This window comes from Delphinus delphis, chromosome 13 (genome assembly GCF_949987515.2).
Source record: "Delphinus delphis chromosome 13, mDelDel1.2, whole genome shotgun sequence".
Lineage (NCBI taxonomy): Eukaryota > Metazoa > Chordata > Mammalia > Artiodactyla > Delphinidae > Delphinus > Delphinus delphis.
The window spans coordinates 7,481,520-7,504,275 of NC_082695.1; the positions used below are offsets into that span (position 1 = coordinate 7,481,520).

General features: G+C 57.4%; 1 protein-coding gene across 2 annotated transcripts in view; it reads right to left on the reverse strand.

Moving 5' to 3' along the window:
* Positions 1-1,984: 1,984 nt before the first annotated feature.
* The window catches only part of MLXIP (MLX interacting protein), a 60,301-nt gene continuing 39,529 nt past the window's right edge, over positions 1,985-22,756 (reverse strand). The window contains exons 2-17 of one of the 2 annotated variants that reach the window (XM_060027978.1): positions 19,695-19,801; positions 18,948-19,033; positions 17,093-17,182; positions 16,625-16,666; positions 16,102-16,273; positions 15,354-15,443; positions 14,689-14,780; positions 13,071-13,725; positions 12,522-12,643; positions 12,240-12,420; positions 10,155-10,282; positions 9,501-9,602; positions 9,279-9,406; positions 8,959-9,082; positions 7,285-7,414; positions 1,985-6,697 (exon numbers count right to left, since the gene is read on the reverse strand). In XM_060027978.1, coding sequence (XP_059883961.1) covers positions 6,576-6,697; positions 7,285-7,414; positions 8,959-9,082; positions 9,279-9,406; positions 9,501-9,602; positions 10,155-10,282; positions 12,240-12,420; positions 12,522-12,643; positions 13,071-13,725; positions 14,689-14,780; positions 15,354-15,443; positions 16,102-16,273; positions 16,625-16,666; positions 17,093-17,182; positions 18,948-19,033; positions 19,695-19,801 — 2,371 coding nt within the window. In that variant the 3' untranslated portion in view covers positions 1,985-6,575. Of the gene's footprint in view, positions 6,698-7,284; positions 7,415-8,958; positions 9,083-9,278; positions 9,407-9,500; positions 9,603-10,154; positions 10,283-12,203; positions 12,421-12,521; positions 12,644-13,070; positions 13,726-14,688; positions 14,781-15,353; positions 15,444-16,101; positions 16,274-16,624; positions 16,667-17,092; positions 17,183-18,947; positions 19,034-19,694; positions 19,802-22,756 lie in introns of both variants that reach the window. The other variant, XM_060027977.1, reaches the window with a different exon arrangement.

Below are 22,756 nucleotides of genomic sequence, written 5' to 3' on the forward strand. Positions count from 1 at the left end.
CAGAGGAAAGAGGCCTTGGGAAAACCTGAAGAGTGAAACAGAACACAGCATGGAATGTTCAAGGAACTGAAAAGAGCAAAACGAGCTTGGAAAGGCAAGGAGGGGCAGGATGGGCTCAGCGGAGCGGGCTGCACGGACCTGTACCTGGAAACCCTTGAAGGGCTGCGTGGAGTCAGTGCTGTGGCCGGACTAGGACTTCCTCAAGCTCCCACTGACTATAAGGTCGAGGCTACAAGACAGAGAAGGGATGGACGACACCATCGTGTGAACTTGAGAAACGATGGCAACTCGGACTTGGGTGATGATGACTGTGGGGCTGGAGAAAAGTGGATGATGTGTTTGGAAGACATTTGGAGGACAAACTCGACAGGACTTGCTGCTGGAGGAGGGGAAGGGGAGGGGAAGGACGTCACGGATAACCCTCCGGATTCGGTGGATGGAGAGGCCCGTTACAGGATAAAAAATGAACCTTTAGCCTTCTGGCTCTGACCCATGCAGCCTCGCCACCTTGGAAACGACTTTGATTTCTTCCTCTATAAAATGGGAATAACCACACCACCCACTCGAGAACTGTCCAGAGTGGGGCATGTGGCCCAGTGCCCGACACTGAGGCAGGGAAGCTCCAGTGCCCTGGTCTGTCCCTCTAGACACTCCGCTCCTCCCTCCCCACTTCCAAACCCTCCCTTCTTCTCCTAATTACACCCCAACTATCTTTAAGATCCCATACCTAACATGGGGCTGGGCTCAAAAAGTTAGAAGAACCGGGCTTCCCTGGTGGCGCAGTGGCTGGGAGTCCGCCTGCCGATGCAGGGGACGCGGGTTCGTGCCCCGGTCCAGGAAGATCCCACGTGCTGCGGAGCGGCTGAGCCCGTGAGCCATGGCCGCTGAGCCTGCGCGTCCAGAGCCTGTGCTCCGCAACGGGAGAGGCCACAACAGTGAGAGGCCCGCGTACCTCAAAAAAAAAAAAAAAAGTTAGAAGAACCAACTGGACACCCACTGATGAGGTCAATGGAAACTGAGTTCCTTCTAGTCTCAAGGAGTCCATGAGCCACTCACCTCTCTCAGGGGGCCCTGGTTCTCACGGCTCCAAATCTGGCTTTGTGTCATGAAGACTTTTTTCCTCGGGGGAGGCGTGGGGGGTTGATCAAACAAGGGCCTGCATATGAACCCACTGCATCTTAGGAGATATGGATCCGGGCAGTTGCTCAGTGAAACAAGCCAGCAGCTCTGTAGAGGGGCCGGCAGCCTGAAAGGGGACAGCACGGCTCATCTTACAGTCACCCTGCCCAGCCCCAAGGAGCTGGGGGCACAGGAAGATGGTAGGACTGAAAGAAAGGCTTTTAGATTAAACAGAGATCATCAACATCTCAGCACAACAAAGGGACATCTCTGCTGGTCAACTTCCCAGCATTTTCTGTCTACAGTGTCGGGTCAATAGCAGGGCCCCCCCCTCCCGGGGGGCATCACCGCGACGCAGCCCCCCCCCCCCCCACCACCAACAGCTCTGTGCTGGGGCCAGTGCTGGCCACACTGGTGATAACCTGTGCTTTCTGGGCACCAGACGCTCGTGACTTCATGTGACCCTCATGTCCACCCAGTAAAGAGGGCAGGGCAGCTGCTGCTTGCCCGAGTTCCACACGAGGAAACGGGTAGTTTTGTACAAGTACCCCTGGACTCTGTCCACCTGGGAAAAGCCTGGAGCACCTGGCCCTGGTGAGTTCACGGGCAGAATCTGTCCTGTCGGGCCTTTCGGCGGAGGCCTCTCTTTAGGACTGCAGTCTTCTAGGGCCACCTCCGGAGCCCCACTGCCTCAGGCCTGTCTCCTCACTCCCAGCCCCTCGGCTCCAGGCTGCACCCACTTCCCCCAAGGCTAGCACGAGTGAGTCAGGCGTGAGCATCACTGCTCTGATCTCAGTAACACCTCTTCCACTGCTCAGCAGGGTAGCAAAGACCACACAGCACAGGCTTTTCAAAAAAATACGGCTTTTTATTGTCTTGGATGCAAATATAGTTTTTGAACTGCATTGTAGTGTTGAATACAGCTGGTGGAAACTTGCTTTTCAACAGTGGAGCATGAAGGGCCGTCTCTGGATGGCGCAGGCCTGAGGGAGCCTCCGATTCACAAAACTCTCCTTGGGTTTTGTTTTTCTGCCCACAAGGGGTGACTGTCTCCTACCGGAGGCCTGACACAGTCACCAGAGCTCACAACAGAAAAAATGAACCATTTACACAATGAACTGAAACCCAAAAAAGGAAAAGAACGTGCTGTTTCAGCTGTGGCGTTACAAAACAAGCAAAACAAGCCGTGTGAACAGATTCAGATAAAGCAGCAGCAGGGCACCTCGGGCTGAGGCCGCGGTCCAGCTCCCTCGCAAGAAACATAGCCTGGGCTTCGTGTCTCCCTGGTCGAGCCCTTCCTACCTTTTAACTGCAGGATGTAAACTCTACAGAAATGCATCAGACTTGTTTCTCCCAACCCTCTCCACAACCTCAACTCTTGACAGTGGCGCATCTCCGTTCAGAAACCCAGGAGAGAATGCTTCAAATTAGTGACGCCCAGGGTTGACTCTGGAACCAAAAGTTGGACTGGGAGATGGAGCTGAATTTTGCTACATAATTATAAAAGAATTTCACAAAAATAAAATTCCATTAAGTAAACACCCACAAACACACACACAGGCTTGTGCAAGCGCACACGCGCGCGCGCACACACACACACACGCATAGTGAAAGCCAACATTCAACAGGAAAAGTTCCCTTTTCTTTATCAAAGGCTTATTTTCACAAGCCTCGACAGGAAACAGCCCTGTGTGGTGAGCTGGGAAAGCCAAGGCGTCAGAAGGAAAAGAAAACAGGGCAGGTGATCTGTGTGGAGGCAGCCGGGGGGTCCTGAGGCTTCTCTCTGCTCCTGGAGCCCCTCCGATCCCCACACCTGCCTGCTGAGCGGGTCAAGGATACGCGACCACTGAAATGTACGTGTTGAAGGTCCAAGCTCCTCCACCCTCCACCCTCGCTGTCCTGTCCTGTCATCTGTGCTCAGACGTGGTGACAATCCTCTTTCATGTACGAGGCACCAAGGGCATGGAGCCAAGGACCCCCGCCCACTGCTGCCCTTGAGCCCACACTGGGGCGCCCCAGCTCCCCTCCTCAGCAGGCCCACCACCAAGGAAGCCAAGCTGCTCTGACAAACGGTGTTCCAAGCCTGCCCCCCTGCAGCCCAGGTGAGATAAAAGAACCGAAGTGGGACAGGTTAGCCAGCGCGGGGCTGGGTCCACACTGAGCAAGTGTGCAGGCCGCGGGCAGACGGGCCCCCTGGACAGCCCCAGCTCCACCCTGATGAGCCCTCGTTCAGCTGGACAGCGAGAACGTGTGATCTTGAAAACAACGACGAGCCTGCCGCTCGGACTCACTCATCCAGGTGGAGAGCCGGCTGTACAGGGAGGGGAGGCCCAGGCTGAGAGGAGGCCACCGCACCCCTTCACCTGGGGAGGGACAAGGGGTTTGGCCCCCACCCTGGGATGCCATGTCCCCTAAGAATCGAAGTTTCTCTTTCTATCAGCCAGAGCAGTAACAAGCTGGAGGGCTGAGCGCTATCTAGAAAGGGAGGCGGGACCAGGTCACAAGGACAGAGTAGAGGGAGCTGGGTGCACGGGGTCACCCGCAGCGCCCTGCCAGTCCCTCCCCAACGAGACCTGGTGCTCACATCGACACTGACTCCTGACGCCGGGGCTGCTTCTTCCCTTGTGCCCTGAAAACCCCAGCCAGGTTGGGGGCCTGGTGGGAGAGGGGTGACAGTTGGATGTCACCCACCTGAGACCGAGGGAGGGACGGGCCAGTCAACTGCGGAAAGCCCCACTCTCCCTGCATCTCCCACACGGTGTCAAACAGCAACCAGCAGTGGGAAGGGAGGTGGCGGCACAGAAAGGTTTCACAGAAACACTTTCAGAGATTACGTGCCAGACAGGCTTTTTTTTTTTTTCCTTCTCAGATTGATTTTCTTATTCTCCAAAGCATCAGCATTTTTAAGTCTCTTTTACGGGAGGAGGGACAGGAGGGGTGAAAGTGAGTGTAAACAAACTGCAGCATCCACTGGAGGCGGTCAGCAGGGGGTCCCGGGGGTCCCTGCACCCCGGCCTGGGGCCCCAGGACAGAGGTCCAGGCTAGGCCCCCGTCTGGCCAGACTCATCAGGCAAGAATCCACAACAGGAAAACTGCCGGGGCAAGAAACAAACGTGTTTGTAGTAAGAGATACGGCTCTGCAGCCCTACAGCCATGACGGTGAGCACCAAGAGAAACGGATGTAAGGAAACAGCTCAAAACAAAACATGCATCTAGTTAAACGTCTGCTGGGACACACACACACACGCACACGCACACGCACACACGCACACGCACACGCGCACACACACACACACACACACACAGCCTTCAATGCCTCATACAACCTAACAGCCTTAAATATTTTAAAAAACAGAATCATGAACATTACATCAGCCAAAGGGAGGGAGAGGTAGGCCAGAGAAGGAAGAGGCCAATTTTATATCCCATGGAGCTAAAAAAAAAAAAAAAAAAAAAAAGACTCCCAGCAAGGGGTGCGGAGAAAGCTAGTGATCTCGGAGAGGTCATGGCCAGGCCGAGCTCCGCGGCCACCACGCGGTTAACGAAGGCACAGGAACGGGGCGAGGCCGAGGGCAGGACCCTCCACGAGGCCTCATGGCTGGAACGTCTCTGGCTTTCCTTTTTCCCTATTGAGCCTCACGGAGTTCTTACCACGGTGCTCTTCCACTTTTGAGGGAGACCTCGTGGCCACTCCGGGGGAAGGCTGAGTTCCTGTCCCTCCTCCCAGTGGAAACGAAGGGCTGGCCCAGCCTCGCTGCGTGCTCGCGCCTCAGGAGAGCGATGCGAAGGCCTGTAAACACGGGTTCTGGGGAGGGGAAGGGGTGCCGCTGAGGCGCCCTTGACGGGGCTGGAGCACGGACGAGGAAGCAGGTGATCGGTCGTGACCCGTGGCAGGGGCAGTGGCACGGCCAGCGGCAAAGAGGACCCCGCCTCCGTCCTCCGACAGCCGAGGCTGAGGTGGGGCTGCCTGCACCTTCCACAGGCCTCCGGGATCCAGCAGGAGCCTCCGAAATGATCCAAGCTTCAGAGGGTGGCCTGCAGCGGCCCCTCCTGGGGCCCCTGGGCTCCTGGTCTGCCCAGCGCTTGCCCAGTCTCCATCTCGGGTCCGGAGGACAGAGGTTGAACGGGAAGCCTGCTGGCCTCTGAACTTCACAGCAGGACGTGAAAAGCACATTCTTTCAATGAGGAGGTACCCCTGGCTGGGCTTCCTGAGTGTTAGAGAGCATCCTTCCATCTGGAGCTGCTCTTGCAGACACACCGAGAGGAGGACGGGCCCGGGACCGCCCCTCCTGCCGTGCCCTCCTCTGAACCCTTCCAAGTGCAATTCCCACATCCGGAAACAGCCTGTTGCCCCCTCCACCTGGACCAAATCTGAATACAACTCTTCTACAGTCTGGTCTGGAGCCGCCTAGAGACAGCTCCGAGGCAGCCACCTCGGAGCCTGGTAACAACATTCAACTTCTGCCTCCAAACACGAGACAGACGCTGGGTGTGGTGGCGTCTTTGGTCCAGGAACTGTTATGATCTGGGGCTCCCAGCTGGACAATCCAGACAAGGCGACCAGGCCGATGGCAGCACTGTGGAGCCTGGTCTTTCACACACTGCACCCGAAGGGCCAGCAGCATCCATCAAACACGGCCGCCCGCCCGGCTGCGGCTCGGAAGCAGGTGGAGAACGAGGAGGCAGGGCCCCAGCTGAGCCCCGCCACGTGATTCTCAGGCCGGTGTCACCACAGAGGTGCAACGCCAAGTGGAACCAGATCAGGACAGATCGAAGTCCCGCCCGAGCGGCCCTCCAAGCCAGCAGCAGCTCCGCATCGCTTGTGCTTCCGTTCCTGTCTGCGGGCACGCGCACCCACCACTTTGCACACGTGTGTTGCGGGGTTTCCCCAGCAGCCGGCCCTGCGAAGCCTGAGCAGACGTCCAATCTATCTACAAGGTCAGAGTCGGGGCAGTAAGGAGGATGCCTTCCAACTGCCCCACGGGCGCCTGAGAGGTGACAGGAGGCAGCGTGTGTAAGTCTCTAGACAGGAGCCGGGAAGGACCCTCACGTTTCCTAACTTGGGGGGGCGGGTGATGCCCCCTCTTGCCCCGTCTGCTCCCCGCACTGCCGCCGTGGCCCCGACATCCCACCAGCAGGACAGGACAGGACAGGACAGGGACGGGCAGCGTTCCCCTTTGTTCCCCTTCACCCGGGCTACCCCGAGGGAAGGGGAGGTCGGTGACAGAGGTCGCTGAGTCAGAGTTCACAGCAAGGGGTTCCCTAAGCTGGGCTACTGCTCTGGGCAGGACCCGAACCTGCTTCAGACCTGAGTGCGGCGTTCTGAGCGGGCTGGGCCGCAGTCGGAGGGAGGCCCGGAAGCTCCGCATCAGGAGAGGTGAGGGCCGCGGCCTCCTCTCCACAGGCGGGAAGGGTCTCCACGGCTTCTCACGCGGCCACGTGCCCGCTAAGCACTGCTAAGACTCCCCAGATCTCTGGCCCATTCTGGTGACGGCCTCCGCCGCCTGCTCTGGCAGCTGGGACGGGTCCGTCAGGATGGACGTGGTGGTGCTCAGGTGCCGGAGGGTGTTCAGCACGGCTGCAAGACAGAGGGGGTAGCCTGCAGACACGGCCGGGGTGCGAGCTCCAAGCCCCCAGAGGACACAACACGCGGTTACGTGTGTACATCCCGCGTGGGGATTCTCAGGCCCCCAAAGCAGGAGAGGCACGGACACCAGGAGAGCCTCTCGCCTAAGGTCTGGACACTCACACCTCTGCCTTTAAGACGACTCCCCCAGCCCCATCTCCTACGCTGCGGGTGGGCAGGGAACGCTGACCTCTTCCTGCTTGTTCCCCTGTCTTAGCATCACACCTCTACAGCCTTTATACGTGGCCACAGCTCTTTTCGTTATTACGAGAATTAAACACGAAAATGCATCTGCAAATCCCTGACACGTGGCCTGGTAAGTAGTAGGTGCTCACTAAACGCGAGCTAGATCTGATCAGAAGGGCACACGGAGGTGGCAGGAAGTTGAGGAGAGGCTCTGGGAGCCCTCGCCCCCCACCCTGCAGGGGCGCCTCTGGCTCGGCCTCGCCTCCCTGCCCCAGCTGTCTGCGGGTCACCTGCAGCAGAGCCTGGGTTTTCGGCAGCCCCGCTCGCGTCCAAGCCCACACGGCCCCACTCACTCGGCCTGAGAACCGGCAGGGAGCAGTGCTCGTCTAGCCAGCACAGCGCCGTCCGGTGCAGCTCCTCCAGGCTGCTGCTGGACACCACACCCTTGAAGGACTCAAACAGCGGCTTGATGATGACGCTGAACTGCACAGCACGCAGGTTAAAGAAAAGGGAAGCGAGCGTGGAGAGAACGAAGTCCAGTCACAGGCTTGCCCGTGACCAACTCCCCTCAGGACTGGCAAGTAACTGTGCATAGTTGTGACGGGGCGTGGGGTGGGGAGAGGGGGAAGGAGAGGGAGAGAGAGACAGAGAGAGAGAGAGGGAGGGAGAGACAGAGAGAGAGAGGGAAGGAGAGACAGAGAGACAGAGGGAGACAGAAGCACAGAAAGAGAGAGGGAGAGAGAGAGAGGGAGAGAGAGAGAGGGAGGGAGAGACAGAGAGAGGGAGAGACAGAGAGAGAGGGAGAGAGACAGAGAGAGAGAGGGAGGGAGAGACAGAGAGAGACAGAGGGAGACAGAGAGAGAGAGAGAGAGAGAGAGAGCGAGAGAGGGAGAAACAGAGAGAGGGAGAGACAGAGAGAGAGGGAGAGAGACAGAGAGAGAGAGGGAGGGAGAGACAGAGAGAGACAGAGGGAGACAGAGAGAGAGAGAGAGAGAGAGAGAGCGAGAGAGGGAGAAACAGAGAGAGGGAGAGACAGAGAGAGAGAGAGAGGGGAGAGAGAGTGAGGGAGAAACAGAGAGAGGTCCCTAACTGTTCCTGAGCCCAGGTGGCGACCACAGTCACCACACTCAGCCTGATGCCAAGGAACCTGCGACTGACCACAGAGGTTCTGACTCATGCCAGCTCCACTCAAGGACCAGGACCAGAGCAAAGTTGGGGGACTGGAGCTGGTGTCTGCCGTCTCTTCCTTTAAAACCCGCCCTTTAGTGCACACAGACACCACCCGCCCTGTCAGAGCTGAGGCTGGAGCATCCGTCCTCCCACGTGACCCCCTCCACAGCCCGTCAGACCCCAGGCCCAGGCACGGCGACCGACCCCACCCCTGTGCACACTGTCCACTCAGAGGCACAGCGGTGGCTGGGTGGGGAGTGACAAGGGCAGAGCCTTCCCCCATAAGGGCCCTGCTGACATCTGGAAGGCCAAGTGCAGGGAGGCCTTGGCCCCAGAGACAGAGCCCAGCACTCAGGTATCCGTGCCTCCTTACAGCAGTCAAGGCCCTGCGGCACAAACGCAGAAAACAGCCTGGAGGGAACTGGCTTCAAATCCAGGCTCTGCCACTTAGTCGCTTTGTGAGCCCTGGTATCGGGTGGTACCACACTCCCCGCCACTGCCAGGACAGAGCTGGTGCCAGGACGTGTTAGACCAGATCCCACCTCCTTCCCACCTTATTGCTTCTGCCAGTGGCTCCAGCCTTGTCTTTACTTCTCAAGGACTCAGAGCGCAGAGCGGGCCTGCTCCAGGTCCCCAGGGAGCCCCAAGCCTGGGCGGGCACCAAGGACAGCCTGCTCCACACCGTGGGCCCGGCCGGGCCCCTCCCTCTCAAGACAGAAACTAGCATTACCTGTCTTGACAAACTCAACGACAACCGTTTAGAGAGCATCTTTCTAAAGCAACTGAAGGGTCAGTGTCTGCGGTTCTAGTGCACTGCGTGGGGGGATGGGGGATGAGCAAAGAAAACCCAAAGATACAATCCAGAACTTCCAATTCTGCAGAGTCCGGCTTTTCACATATTCGTCAAACATGTCTCGCATGTGATCAAACTGGCGCCGGGTGACGGGGACGCCCGTGGCAGGGAGCAGCTGCTGGCAGGAGCTGAAACGACAGGAAGAGTCCAAGGAAGCTCAGCGTGGCTGGGGGCCAAGTGGGCAGGCCCAGGCGGGGAGCCTGGGGAGAAGGAGGAGGGCAAGGGCTGCAGCGCTGAGCAGAGGCCTCCACCAGCGATGAGTGCCCCCCCTGTGCCGTGCCAGTGAGGGCGGGGTGCCACCTGAGCCCCCAGGCCCAGCCTCACATGATGGTAGTGTTGAGCTCCTCGATTTCCTCTCGCAGCCGCCGGGCCTCCTCCTGCATCTGGCTGCGCTCCTGCTGCAACTTGGTGATGTACTCCACGGTCTTCTGCAGCGTGATGGCGTGGCTGGTCTGCAAGGGGCGGCCGGGTCAGGGCGGCAGCGGGCACGGTGAGCCCGCCACGTCCGCCCATCCTGTCGGCCCTCCCCGCCCTCCGGCCACTCACCAGCTTGGTGTTATTAGAGATCAAGCTGTTGAGGGTGTCAAAGCCCATCTTGATGTTGAAGCGCCTTTTCTGCTCGGCTGAAATGTGCTTCATCTGCCGGTTCTGTGGGGAAATCGACCCGTCACTGTGACACAGGAACCCCTCCCCTCCCCATCCCACCCCCACCTGCTGCCCAGATTAGGGGCAGATTGGGACCCTGAGGCCTCTAGAGAGCTATGTGGAAGGAGGGGCGACAGGAAGCTAAAAGGCTCCAGCGGGAGCCAGGAGGGGGACGGACGGGACTAGAAAACCATCCCTGCAGGAGAGAGCACAGCAAGGGCCCCGAGGCTGCTGCTTCGGCCCCTCCCCGCCACCCTCACACCTGGACCCAGTTCTGACAGCTGCCGCCTCCTCCCTCTGCTCCACAGGGCTCAGCGCTGGCTCCTGGGCTGAGGGCCACTGTCACCACGGGGCTGGGGGTAGGTGGGGGGTGGGAGGGGCCACCAGGCTCAAGGTTAAAGCAGCAAACCTCCCTCTTTCTGATGCCGCCCCAGCCTGGCGTGGGACACCCCTCAAGCCCACGGTTCTTTCCAGTGCGTCTCTAGTAAGGGCCGCAGTCATCCCCAAAGCCCTTGCCTCCCCATCCTTCCAAGGGAATCAAGACCCAACAGGTACCTTTAAAGCAGCCACATTTTTGGGGTCTGCAGAAGATTTCCCTGAGCAGTTGTTCTGGGGAGACTGAGGACTGGGGCTCTGTTCTGAAGCACACGGAGAGGCCTGCCCTGAGTTCGGGCAGTCTCGACCTGAGAAGAGCAGAGACTCCCCTTAGGGACCAGGCTGCACCAGCTGCACACGACACCCACCCTGAACCTCCATGGCAGCCCCAGAGCAGAAACAGGAGGAACCCCTGCCAACAGGCGGGGGCAGGGGGTGGGTTCCGTTAGGCCTGACGGACGCCAGCTGGACGCTGCAGTCACAGGTCTGGGGGCTGCGAGGAGGCCTGCCTCCTGGGCCACCAGGGGCCCCTCTGCAAGGCCCCTCAGTGTCTGCAAGGCTGTAGTTCTCACCCTGGGTGGCGAGCACACGGCTACCTGTTCTTTTTTTTTTTTTGTTCTTTAATTTCTACATATATGTTTTCTCACACCTTTTTCAATTGTACCCACCCCTGACATTTTTTAATTAAAAAAACCAAAGGAAAAAAAAAAAAAAACCAAAGCGCTATTTTACCCACAAAGAACATGGTGGAAGAAACCTGTGGCCCAGGCTCCAGAGACACCCGCAGGAAGCCCCTCCCTGACCCTCCCGGTCAGTCCCGCTTCACAGCACAGATGCCTCAGGCTCAGTCCCCTCTGCTCGGCTCTTCTCCCCACCCTGCTCTCAAGGCTCTAACCTCCGGGGACCTGCCTCAGTGGACACGGCGCCGTTTCCCTGAGCCGGAGCCCCATACAGTATTCCAGGGCCTGACTCATAGCCAGTCTGCGTCTGTATCTTCCCAGATGAGGGTCCTTATTCTTCAAAGCCTGTCCTGGGACAAGTCCCTGTCTGACCCCTGTAAGTAGAGAGCCTTCCCCCTCGTGTCCTGCACTCCACCTTGGGAAGATGCCTCTGCACAGGGTGCCGGGAGCAGCTGCCACGGTTTTACCTGAGACAGGAAGACACCTTGGTCTCCCTCCGACCTGGTACCTGGCTTCTCCCCAACCCGCAGCAGCACAGCCTCGGGAAGATCATCTACCCTGACCTCTCAGCTCTTCAGACGTCACTGGGCAATATCAGCCCTACCCCGGCCACCTCACCGACGGAAGACAAAGCTGGGGAGGAAGGAAGGGGGCTCCCGAGGCGTGGTGCCGGCACACCGTGGGGGAGGGGAAGACCGGCCAGTGCCGGACCAGGCCGGGGGCTCCTGTGGCTACGGCAACACCAGGCTCAGGCTTTCTGGAAACTGTCGACGCGGACCCCTCAATTCCTTTTTTATTTTTAATTTATTTAATTAATTTATTTATTTTTGGCTGTGTTGGGTCTTTGTTGCTGTGCGTGGGTTTTCTCTAGTTGTGGTGAGCGGGGGCTACTCTTCGTTGTGGTGCGTGGGCTTCTCATTGCGGTGGCTTCTCTTGCTGCAGAGCACAGACTCTAGGCACACGGGCTTCAGTAGTTGTGGCTTGCAGCTCTAGAGCGCGGGCTCAGCAGTTGTGGAGCTCAGGCTCAGCTGCTCTGTGGCATGTGGGATCCTCCCGGACCAGGGCTCGAACCCGTGTTCCCTGCATTGGCAGGCGGATTCATAACCACTGCGCCACCAGGGAAGCCCCACTCAATCGCTTTTGTGGATCAGAACTGGCAGCTCAGAGCCAGGCCTTTCTTTTTTCTTTTTAAATTTTAAAAATCTTTCTTGGTCACTTCGCATGGCATATGGGATCTTAGTTCCCTGACCAGGGAATGAACCTGCACCCCCTGCGTTGGCAGCACAGAGTCTCCACCACTGGACCCCCAGGGAAATCCCCATCAGAGCCGGGCCTTTCTGAAGGAGGCTGAGCGATGTCTCTGCGGGCACACGAACTGCCTGCACTGCAATGCGCCGGCTGCTTTCCCTGGTTTATTCTGCCCTCTGCCGAGCGTTTCCCTAGCCTGGGCCACTGGCAGCTTCTCACCACCCGGCCTGGAAACCCAGGGTCAATCCCGGGCACCATCGGCAGCCTCCCCAGTCCAGAGCGGGCCCGTCACTCCACTCACGCGGTCCCAACCGTTCCAACCAGACAGCAGACTCACTGGCACCTGTGGCAGGGACCTGGGCGATGCCCCCATGTGGTGGGACCTGCTCGCCCTTTACCAGGGAGTCCGGCACTGTGCTGGGAGAGAAGAGCCGGGAGATGGGAGCAGGCTGGCTGCCCGTGCCGTGGCCAAGGTCTGTCACCAGGATGCCGCTGTGGAACTCTGTGACCCCAGGAGCCTGAGGGGACACAGGGGAGAGAGGTCACCCCCAACCACAGTCATGCTGGGTGAGGGCCACCCAAGGTTATAGGATGCTAAGGGCCTGTCTGGGCCACTCACCCTGGCGATGGCAGCAGGTGTGATGACCATGTTGGACTGGGACACGGTGGAAGCCAACATCCCTTCTCTCTTCAGAGGGCCTGAGGTCATGATCACCGCTTGGGGCTGTCCTGAAAAGGTAGCTGCCAGAACAAGGGGGAGGTGAGGGTGGCGGCCCACCTGGGGGCCCCAGGGCTGACCAGGCTGCACAGGGCGGGGCGGGGGTGCCTAGGAGCAGCACACGACCCCTCTGCTGCCACTGAGACGTCACCTCCTTGCTGCAGGGCATGGAGACAAAGCTACTTTTTTGCAGCTTCTCCTTGGAGGGGACAGATTACAGACCCGGGACAGAGATGACCAGGACCATGTTTTTTTCAAACTGGGTTGAGACTAACTAAAAGAACAACATAGAATAGAAAAAATAGACTAGATCTACACATGTAGTCTTCCATAACCCTTCTGTCTCCTATCACGATGTGTGTGTCACGAGTTTGCAAGCCTGGGGGCGGGAAACATCCCGGCGGGGGATGAGGGCGGGGAGCCCCCACTTGCTCCCCCCAGCTGGCTCACCTGGGCCGAGGCGAGCCTTCTGCAACACCAAGGACACGGGCTCTGGCTTGGGAGCAGGCACTATTTTGGGGGGCTGCTTGTGCCTTCCCCCAGGCAACGATACGGGCTTGGGGTGCACGAAAGTTAAACGGGGTTGAGGAGGCCCAACGGTTGGTGGCCGGCTGACCGGAGACAGTGCCAGGCCACAGGGGGACACGGAGGGGGTGGGATAGTGGGTCGTGATGATGAGGCCCTGGCTCTGGCTGAAGGTGGTGGCAGAGGCGTCGTGGGTGAGGGTGGCAGAGGCCGTGTGGGTGATGACAGGGGGCGACTTGCTGACTTCGGCAAACTTCTGTGGCTGCAGGAAGGCAGGGGGAGTCGGGGGGTTCAGGGCAGTGGCGGGAGGAGGGCCTAATGGCAAGACGGGGGAAGCAGGTGCAGGGGCTGGGCTGGGCGACAGCAAAGGCATGGTGAACACGGGCAAGAAGGGCTGCGGGACACTCAGTGGTGGTGCAGAGGGACCTAAGTCTGCGGGCTGGAGAAAGGGGTCCCCCGGCTGGGAGGTGTGTTCACAGCCCTGCCCACTCGTGGGGTCCAGGGCCGTGGCTGCAGGGGGTGCAATGAAGCCGTCAGGGAGGCTCGGGGTGGGCAGAGCGGTGGTTGGCAGGATGCTCTCCTAAGGAAGGAAGAGAAGAAGTGAGGAACGAACGCTAGAGTCACACTGCTCGCTGTCACTCTCCAGCGCTGCACACCACAAGGTCCGACACAGTACCCGGCGCCTGGGACGATGCCCCGGGCAGAAGGGACAGAGGCGACGTCTCCCAGCCCTGGGACTGCTAATCTGCGGGGGTTGGATCTGGGTCTCCCCAGGCATCTGCAGGGGTCTTGTTTCCATTAGGAACTCAGTGATAACACGGCTCAGACACAGCGACTGTCTGCACACACTTGGCTCTCGGCCTGGGGATATCTTGTTTCTAGAGTCCAGCGGGGTCCCCCCAAAGTCCCTGCCATCTTCTGTTACAGAGCAGGGGCAGCCTGGATCACAGCTGCTCACGAGGCTCCCCCAGGACAGTTTCACATGTCAACTTCTAGAGAGGTCACCTCTTCCTAAAAGGGAAACGCTACAAGGAATCAATTGTTCGGATCTCAGTCTCTATAGGAGAAACTCTTCACGGAGCCAGATGGAGGGAGAGAGGGTCAGGTCACGGGCGCCTAACTGGATATGGGCACCAGCCCGAGAGTCTCTTAATGGCAGAGAGCCATGCCTCACTCAGCTCAGCCGTCCCAGCAGCTGGTAACCAACTTGCGTTGAGTGCTGAGTAAAAAGTAAAAGAAATACACGGAACTTCCTTTTCTTAGCGATCTGCGTTTTTCTTTGCTGTCTCACTGGCCCAGTCTTAACTGGTCAAGACAGAGCCCGCTGCACACAAGGTTATCTGGGCCTTAGGCAGGAGCATACGTTTACTGATAGAGCCTCCCACCTCACGGACACCTAAGGATGCTTCCAAGGAGGGCTAGGATAACTTCTTTACACATTATATGTGAGTTCACTGCTGGATCTAGTCACCCCTAGCACTTTGCTTATGGCTGCAAAGGTCTGAGGACCAGTCCGGTGCCCCTTCCCCCAAGTTCTCTCTACCTGAGCAGGTGGGCTGTTGTGATCTGGTGCAGGCACTGAGGCGGGTGCAGGCAGCATGGAGCTGAAAATGGAGCGGCTGGAAGAGAAGAGGTCTGAAAGACAACATCAGGGGCTTGTGAGCTCTGTGCCCATCACTCCACTGCATTAAGACCCAAACAAATCAGGCACTGAACCCCACCTTACCCAGAGGAATGCCATGGCTAGAGGGCATCTCCCCGCCCCCCCACCACGAGGTAACTCTGCAGAAGGAGGCCCTCTGCTTGGAGCTGCACAGGCTGGCAACCAGTGTGGCCTCTGAAACACTCCCAGGCCTGGGTGGCACCCGCTTTTACAGTGGCAGGAGCTCAAGGACCAGTTCTAACTGCAGGAAACGGCGAGGAGGTGGCTGTGTCGTCAGCGCACTCTGCTGCCTAGTGGGAGAACTGCTTACAGTCAAAGCCAAACCAGAGGCTCTGAGACGTGGAGGAGGAGACAGAACGACATCCCAGAAACACTTTCCAGGCCTTGCAGCTACTAGCAAAAAAAAAAAAAGTTCTGGAAAAATTCTAAGTCCTCTCCCTGGTCCATTCTAACAGTTGCCTCTATGACAGGGAAGCAACATCCACGTTGTCCTGGGTAAAGGAAGATGCAGGTAGCCGTGCTCTTTCTCTGCCCCAAGTCCTCACCCTGGAAAGGCTCAAAAGTGTCCATAAAGTCCAGGTTGGGCTGCAAAGGAATCAGCCCCGGTTGAATCATGTCTGCATTTCCCAGATGTGCTGTAAGAATCAGAAAGGAGACAGAGGAATCATTTTGCCTTCTCAGACCATGTGCTGTAGGAACATATTAAGGGCCTGGAATGCATCTTCCTGGCCCTGCTCGCATTCTAGATTCTTCCGAGGAGAAACGTAGGCCACTGGCTGGGATTTCTCATCAGTTCATGGGCATCGTCCGCCCTCAGAGGGCAGGAAAGAGAGTTTTCGTAGGAAAGGTAAACTGAGTATTTGGGAACAGACACCCCCCAGAAGCCATGAGCAGCTATGCAGAGACCCCGGGTTCTAATTTCAGCCTGTGGGCTCTTCCCTGAGGGGTTAACTGGACAGCTGCACGCTGCCAGGTGAGAGGCCAGCCCAGGAGTGCGAATGATTTTCCTGAGAGTGAGTCACAGGCCCTGTCATGCGCCCCAGGCCCCTGTCCTCTGCTGAGGGACAGTATCAGAAATGTGAAACTGGTTCAGACCAAACCTCCACTGTTCCCTGGCGGTGGCACCACGGGCCTGACGGGGCCCCCACACAGCAAGGAGGCTGGTCAACCCTTCTCCTCACTGCTCACCCTAGACAAGCGACAGCAGCTCAGGGACGGCGCCGAGGCAGAGCCTGCCCTGGGGGCCCGGTGGAGAAGGCAACGTTTCCAGTCTAGAGTCTAGGGGCGGGTTACCTATTTCGCGCGGGTTGGGCCAGGCCACGGGCGGGTGCGAGGAAAGCGTGGAGAAGAGGGTGTCGCTGAATTCCGACATGAGCATGTCTGTGTTCAGCAGCGTGTCCTCCTCCATGGGGACTGGGGTCTTCCAGCCATCCCCGTGCTTGTGCCAATAAAGCATGTCATCGTCCTGCCACCGACGGGGGGGAGGACAAACCAAAGGGACAAGAGTGACGTAGGGGTTCCCAGCACATCACATCAGGGAAATACGCTGTACTGTTTCACAGAGCAGCCAGGGATCCCATATAAGAGATGAGGTGAGGGGGTGGGGAACTGCAGGGAGAATCCCCCTCCAGCCCCCAGCAGAGAACTGGCTTGTTTCCTTCACATCCTTCACGTGAGGTGGGGGGGGGCCTCCTCTAGCCCCAGGGTGCACAGGGGCTACCTGCTGCTGCAGTGCTGGGCCACCCAAGTCACTGCTGTTTCTTGTCAAAGGGGGAGGGGTCCCATGAGGGTCCTCATGGCCCCCAAGCTCACACACCTGGGCCAGGCTGGAGAGGTCCTCATCCTTGTGCTGCTGGAGCTGCGGAGAAAGGACAGAGAGGACCAAGGTGGTCACTCAGGGCCCAGCCAGGGGACGAGGCCCTCGGCCTCTCCTTCCTGGAAGGGGCTAACCTCCAGAAACATCTAGGCCTTCTCTCTCTGGGAGGCGGGCGGGGAGAGGGATCCTGCCCCTGCCATCCCCAGGCCAACGCTGGACACAGAGGAGATTCCCAGCCAGCGTTTGTGGAATAAAGAGCCCTGGCTCCTAGCTGGAGAAACTGAGAGCAAAGGGGTCACATGACCAAAGCAGGCCACCACTTGGGCTGGGCTAGAATGCTGGGCCAAGGAGAGGGGTGGCCAGCTCCGGGCCACAGCCTTGGGGGCCAGTGTTCTGAATCCGGGCTCACTTCTTCCCTCCCCTACGGGGCTTCCTGAACGTGCTCTCTTTGGAGCCCGAGCCAGATACCCTTTTCTTGAAGTAGGTTCTCCACTTGTGATACTCCCGGATCACGATCTCAATGCGGCTTTTCCAGTACTTCCCTTCCGTGGTGATGGCCTGTGGGGAGACGCAGGGCAGAGTGAGCAGGGGCGCTGGAAGAGCCGCCCTGCCAAGAAGCAGGTGTCTGTCTCTGGAAGTCAGGTCCGGGCAGTCCAGCTCCGAGAAGCAGGCTGCCTGCCTGCGGCTTCGTCCACAGAGTGCGTCCCGCCTCTGCTGGGCCACGCCCGGCCTCTGAGTGAAGGGGAGCTTTCATTTCATGGCCCACGATAACCCAGGGGGCTTCGGGGGCCCAGGTCCTGGAGGCTGGACCGGAGCAGGGGTCAGACAGAGTGCCTGGCAGGGGAGAAGCACAGAGTTCCCGGCGCTGGAAGAACCTCCAGAGACCCAGGCTAGCTCTCAAATGCCCTTAGCCTCCGCCACGTTTCCAAAGGGTGAAAACAAACAGCCCGTCACAGACGGTTCAGGTGGAAAGTGACCTCTAAGATACAGTTCAGCCTCCCCACTGTGCAGGGCGGGGAGCCCCTTCCACAGCAGCCTTGAAGACCTCTGGTGACGAGGCGTTCACGACGGCCTCCGAGAGCCCACCTCACTTTCAGATTCCTTTATTTTTTTTAATGGCTAGAAAATATTAAAGCAAGTCCCAGATATCCTATCATAAATCCCACATAATTTCACCCAAGAATACTTCACTGTGTGTTTCTGACAGTGAAGAATGTTCACCGTGAATAATGCAATATTATTACCAGACCAAAAAAAGTGATATTCCTTAATACTAACACCAGATCATGTCCTATGGCTCCCAACTGTCTTTCATTAGGTTACTTTCCAAGTTTTCCCCTTTTCATGGTAACAGTGAGACATGCTTGGACAAAGCTAAAAAGATGCAGAAGAGTAAAAAGTGAAAGAAGAGTCTTTCCTCCTCCTCACTCTAATCCCACGAGGAAACAATTTCTGTATATCCTTCAAGACATTTCCTATGCATGTACAATCACACAGACACACGCTTTAAAAAATTCACCTGAAGATACTCCAATACTGTTGTGCAACTTGCTTTTATTCACTTACTATTTCTTCAACATCTTTCCCTCTCAGTATATAAAGATCTCAAGTTCATTCTTTAAGAGTTAAAGATGTCTGCTTTGTAAGGAGTCAAGATCCCTCCCCGTGGGACATCCCTGGTGGCACAGTGGTTAAGAATCTGCCTGCCAACTCAGGGTCCATGGGTTCGAGCCTTGGTCCGGGAAGATCCCACATGCCGCGGAGCAACTAAGCCCGTGCGCCACAACTACTGAGCCTGTGCTCTAGAGCCCACGAGCCACAGCTACTGAGCCCGCGAGCCACAGCCACTGAAGCCCGCACACCTAGAGCCCGTGCTCCACAACAAGAGAAGCCACCGCAGTGAGAAGCCCGCGCACTACAACGAAAAGTAGCCCCCACTCGCCGCAACTAGAGAAAGCCCGCGCACAGCAACAAAGACCCAACGCAGCCAAAAATAAATAAAAATTTTAAAAAAGAAAAAAAGATTCCCTCCCCGTTGACTTCCAGAGAAATACTGACATTAAAAGAAAGTAGAGGGTAAGTCCTGGTTGAAGGACCCCCTCAGTCCCTGGGTCAGCCCGGTCTGAGAAGGCGGGAGCCCCTGTGGGGTGTCAGAGGCCACCTGCCCTCCGCATCGCCATCGCTTCTCAGGGTCAAAACAGCTGCCAGGACAGCACAGCCCCAGCACCCTGTCCTGCGTCCTCCCTCTGCGGGACCCAGAGCCCTCGGTCCCACCCTTGTGAGTCACCTCCTCCCGAGTGAGGGCCCATCACATGCCAAGTACCTCTGGCCGCCGGTGCTCGTCCACTTCCACAGAGCCGTCCAGCGGAGTGACAAAGTGGCACACGGGGTTCTTGCGCTTCTCCAAATCTGGGCGGGGAGAGGGTGAGACAGCGTCACTGCGGCAGAGACCCCCGCAGGAGCTCCGCCTCTTCTGTTCACACCCCGCCCCTCAGGGGGGACCCTTAAGGGTTCTTTCCTTCTCCTTCCCTTGGAAAATGAGATTTCAGGGAAATAAAGGGGTCCAGGTCCAAGGAAAAGAGTCTGGCAGTGATGTGTGGGCGAGAAAGGGAGTCTGGCTGATCAAGAGAAACACCGGCCTGAGCCTAGGGGACCCCGAGCACGCCGATCTCCTGTAGAAGTCACCAGACCCACCTGTACCCAAGCCAGCTGGACACAGGACGCGGCCTGGGCCGGCATCGTCTCAGACCTGCTGAAAACAGGAACTGTTCCCCGACTCTCCAAATGTCACCTCTCGGCTGTACACCCGTCCCTCCTCCTCTGCCTTTACAACACTGAGCACACTAGGTTGGGAGCAATCGGCCTACACTTCTGCCTCCTGCAGACGCTTGGCTGGGCCCCCAGTGCCGATGGCAATAAGGGTCCAGTTCACTCGGATTTGGACGCACACGGCCCCAGAGAGACTTCTGTTTGACACACAATGTTACAAGAGCAGGCTCCGGGGCCCGAGGTGCAAAGGCCTCCTGGTGGCAGAACCTGGAGGTCTCCGGCCCAGCCACGCGGCACTTACACTGCATGTACCATGCCCGCCAGATGGCATTGTTGAGCCGGATCTTGTCTCTCCACTGGAGCTTCAGGCCCTTGAAATTCTTCCACTTCGGAGACACCAACTTCCCACTGAAAGGTACAATGAAGAGGGGAAACTCAGTGGTTTCTCTGAAAATGGAATGAAATCACAAAGTGCCTCCCAATCCTTCCAGGCCTCAAAACTCTGGATTAACTCATGCAAGCCACGGGCTAGGCTTGATGGGACACACAAGGCACTTTAGGATGTCTTCAAAGTGATACGGACGGGGTACAGGGGGCAATGGTGCTGGTATGGAGGAATCAGGATCGGCCATGGGTTGGTAACTGCTGGAGTGAGGTGATGCTACACGGGGTTCACTAATCTATTCTGTCTACTTTCTAATATCTTTAAAATTTTCCATAGTTAAAAGTTAAAAATCTGCTGATTTTGCCTCATACGTGTATCAAATCATCACGTTGTACACCTTAAACTTAAACAACGTTATATGTCAATTTTATCTCAGTAAAGTTGGGGGAAGGAAAAAAGAAATCTGCTGACCACCGAACGAAAGCCAGCCCGCTTGAACCTGGTCTCGGCCACCTCCTTTGCCACCAGTCCCCCTGAGGCACTTACAGTCCAGGCACACAAACGTCCCACTGGCCTCAGAACCTGTGGGGCCCTCTCCTGCCTCCAGGCCCCTGTGCTTGCGTTCCTCACTCTGCACAGACCTCCCTCCGCCCCTGGCCACCCACTCATCCTTCCAAATGATGCTCAAACATCATCCCCTCCCAGCCGGCGCCGGCCTCTCCCAGGCTGCCGCCAATCCCTTCAGGACCCCTGAGCACTGTTCACACCTCAAAGACAGCACTCATCCACTCCCCGTGTAGCAATGTGTCCCCACACCTCCTGCCACTAGACTGCAGCTTCTCGAGGGGAGGGCCCTTCCGGCATCCTCATCTGAAGCACCCAGTACAGAACTTGGCACAAGGCAGGGGCTCGTGTAATAATTCTTCACTGAATGACTTAAACGGCCCTTGCAAACAAAGCTAACGGCAGGCAAGGAATGCTGCCTGGTGGCACAGGCTTCTCAATAGTTTAGTTTTTCAAGGGCTGTGCCAGGAGCCACCTTTGGGCAGCTGGCATAGGGCTTCCCCTCTTCAGATGGCTTGAGATGGGCAAGGCACGGTCACTGGTCCATACAAAGGGGGTTCTGTGGGTTCTACATCACTGCAGGCCACAGCCCTGCCCCTTCTCCAAACCCACCCAGAAATTCCATGTGACAAGCAGTCACAACATCTGGGGTCTTCAAAGACGCACTGCCTGAGCGATAAACACTCCCTGAACCCGAACACCTGGTTTATCAAGCAGAAGCCCCTGGCGGTGCACCTGGCAAACCTCACGCCCCGCCCCGCAACTCAACCCAGCACTGGCCCAGGCTTTGGAGGAAGGCTGTGACCCACCCCCAGAGGAAACGTCACAGCAAGTCCTTTGAGAATCTGAGGGACAGACAGACAGAAGCCACCTCAGCTCAAAGGGTCAGGGGTTTCGAGCCCGTCACACGCCTTCCTCCTCCCACCTCTCCCCGGTCCAAAGGCACTTCCACCCCAGCTGTCACCTACGTTTAACAGCCAGCAGCCCAGTGTTTCTGAGCCTCTGCGGCACGACTGCATACTGGCTGTGAACTTTCACAGTCACTTAATTTCTCTAACACACCAGTTTCCTGGGTAAAATTACAATAACACCATTGCCTCCAGAGTGTTTTAATAAGGATTAAATGTACACACACACACACACACACACACACACACATGCACACGCACACATTCTTAGACACACAGGACAGGTAAACCCTAAGGTAAAATGTAAAGGTAAGCTATTAATAACCACCTCAGTGATCTGGATTTAAGTTATTTTCCGAAGGCCTGGCTTTTAACACCTCCTGACTTGAAAAGTCCTCTCTTTCGTGTTTGCCACCACTGTCGTGGGGTGCCTCCTCCCCACAGGAAGAAAAGGTGACACCCACGGGACCCCTCTCGACACCAGCGAGCAGAGACCAGGGCAAAGGTCAGCCTTGACCCCCGCACAGCTGCAGAGCCACTCGCTTCCTCAGGGCCCGGAAGGCAGGCCTGGGTCCATCTACTCACTCAACAAGCGTTGAGGACCTACTGTGTGTCATGCACACGCTAGGAGGGGAGGAAAAGGATGGGTGAGGCGGATGAGGTCCCGGCCCTCATGGAGCACATGAGCTGCTGAGGCATGAGTCCTGCCTATGTGCTGCGTGCCTCGAACAAGAGCAAAGGGCTGTGGGAACACAGTCGGCATAACTAACCCTGTCTGAGCAGTCACAAGAGGCGTTCTGGAGAAGGTAACATCTCAGCTGAGGCCCAGAGGATGAGAAAACTTCAGCTAAACCAAGGAGAGGCAGAAAGGCCTGTGCTGGTCCTTCTGCCTGGCTTGACGGCCCTCAGGACAGCAACACAGGTCCGGTCAAGGCCGTAGAAAACACCCAGAATGGCAGGAGCTGGGGGGAGGGGGAGGCGGGGGGATGCTTCTAGGCCAGTCTGGAGGGCAGAGTATACACCAGAGTATATTGGTCCCGCCTCTGGGCAAACCAACCCTCTTTCCCTTCCGCTGAAAGATCTTCCAGCAACCCGCTGTCTAGCCAGGCAGGGTGTTCCTGTCTGTTCCAGAAGAAAACAAAACAAAACAGAAAACCCTCCCTACTTTTTTATTTCCTTAAGGGAAAACAAAACTTCTCTATAATTGACAGCTTCCTTATGTTGAAGGCCAGGATTCAAACACCACTTTCTCTGTGTGTCTAGCAGGACCAGAATCCTGACCCGGCATCTGCCACCTGCAGACAGCTGCCGAGGACAGAAGCAGGAGAAGAGATGGGATGGAAAACGAGGACTCCTGTGGGGAGAAACTCTGGAGTCCTGCAACGTTCCGTTACTGTGGTTTTTTTTTTTTTTTTTTTGGCCGCACCGCACGGCATGTGGGATCTTAGTTCCCTGACCAGGGATCGAACCCGTGCCCCCTGCAGTGGAAGCGCGGAGTCCTAACCT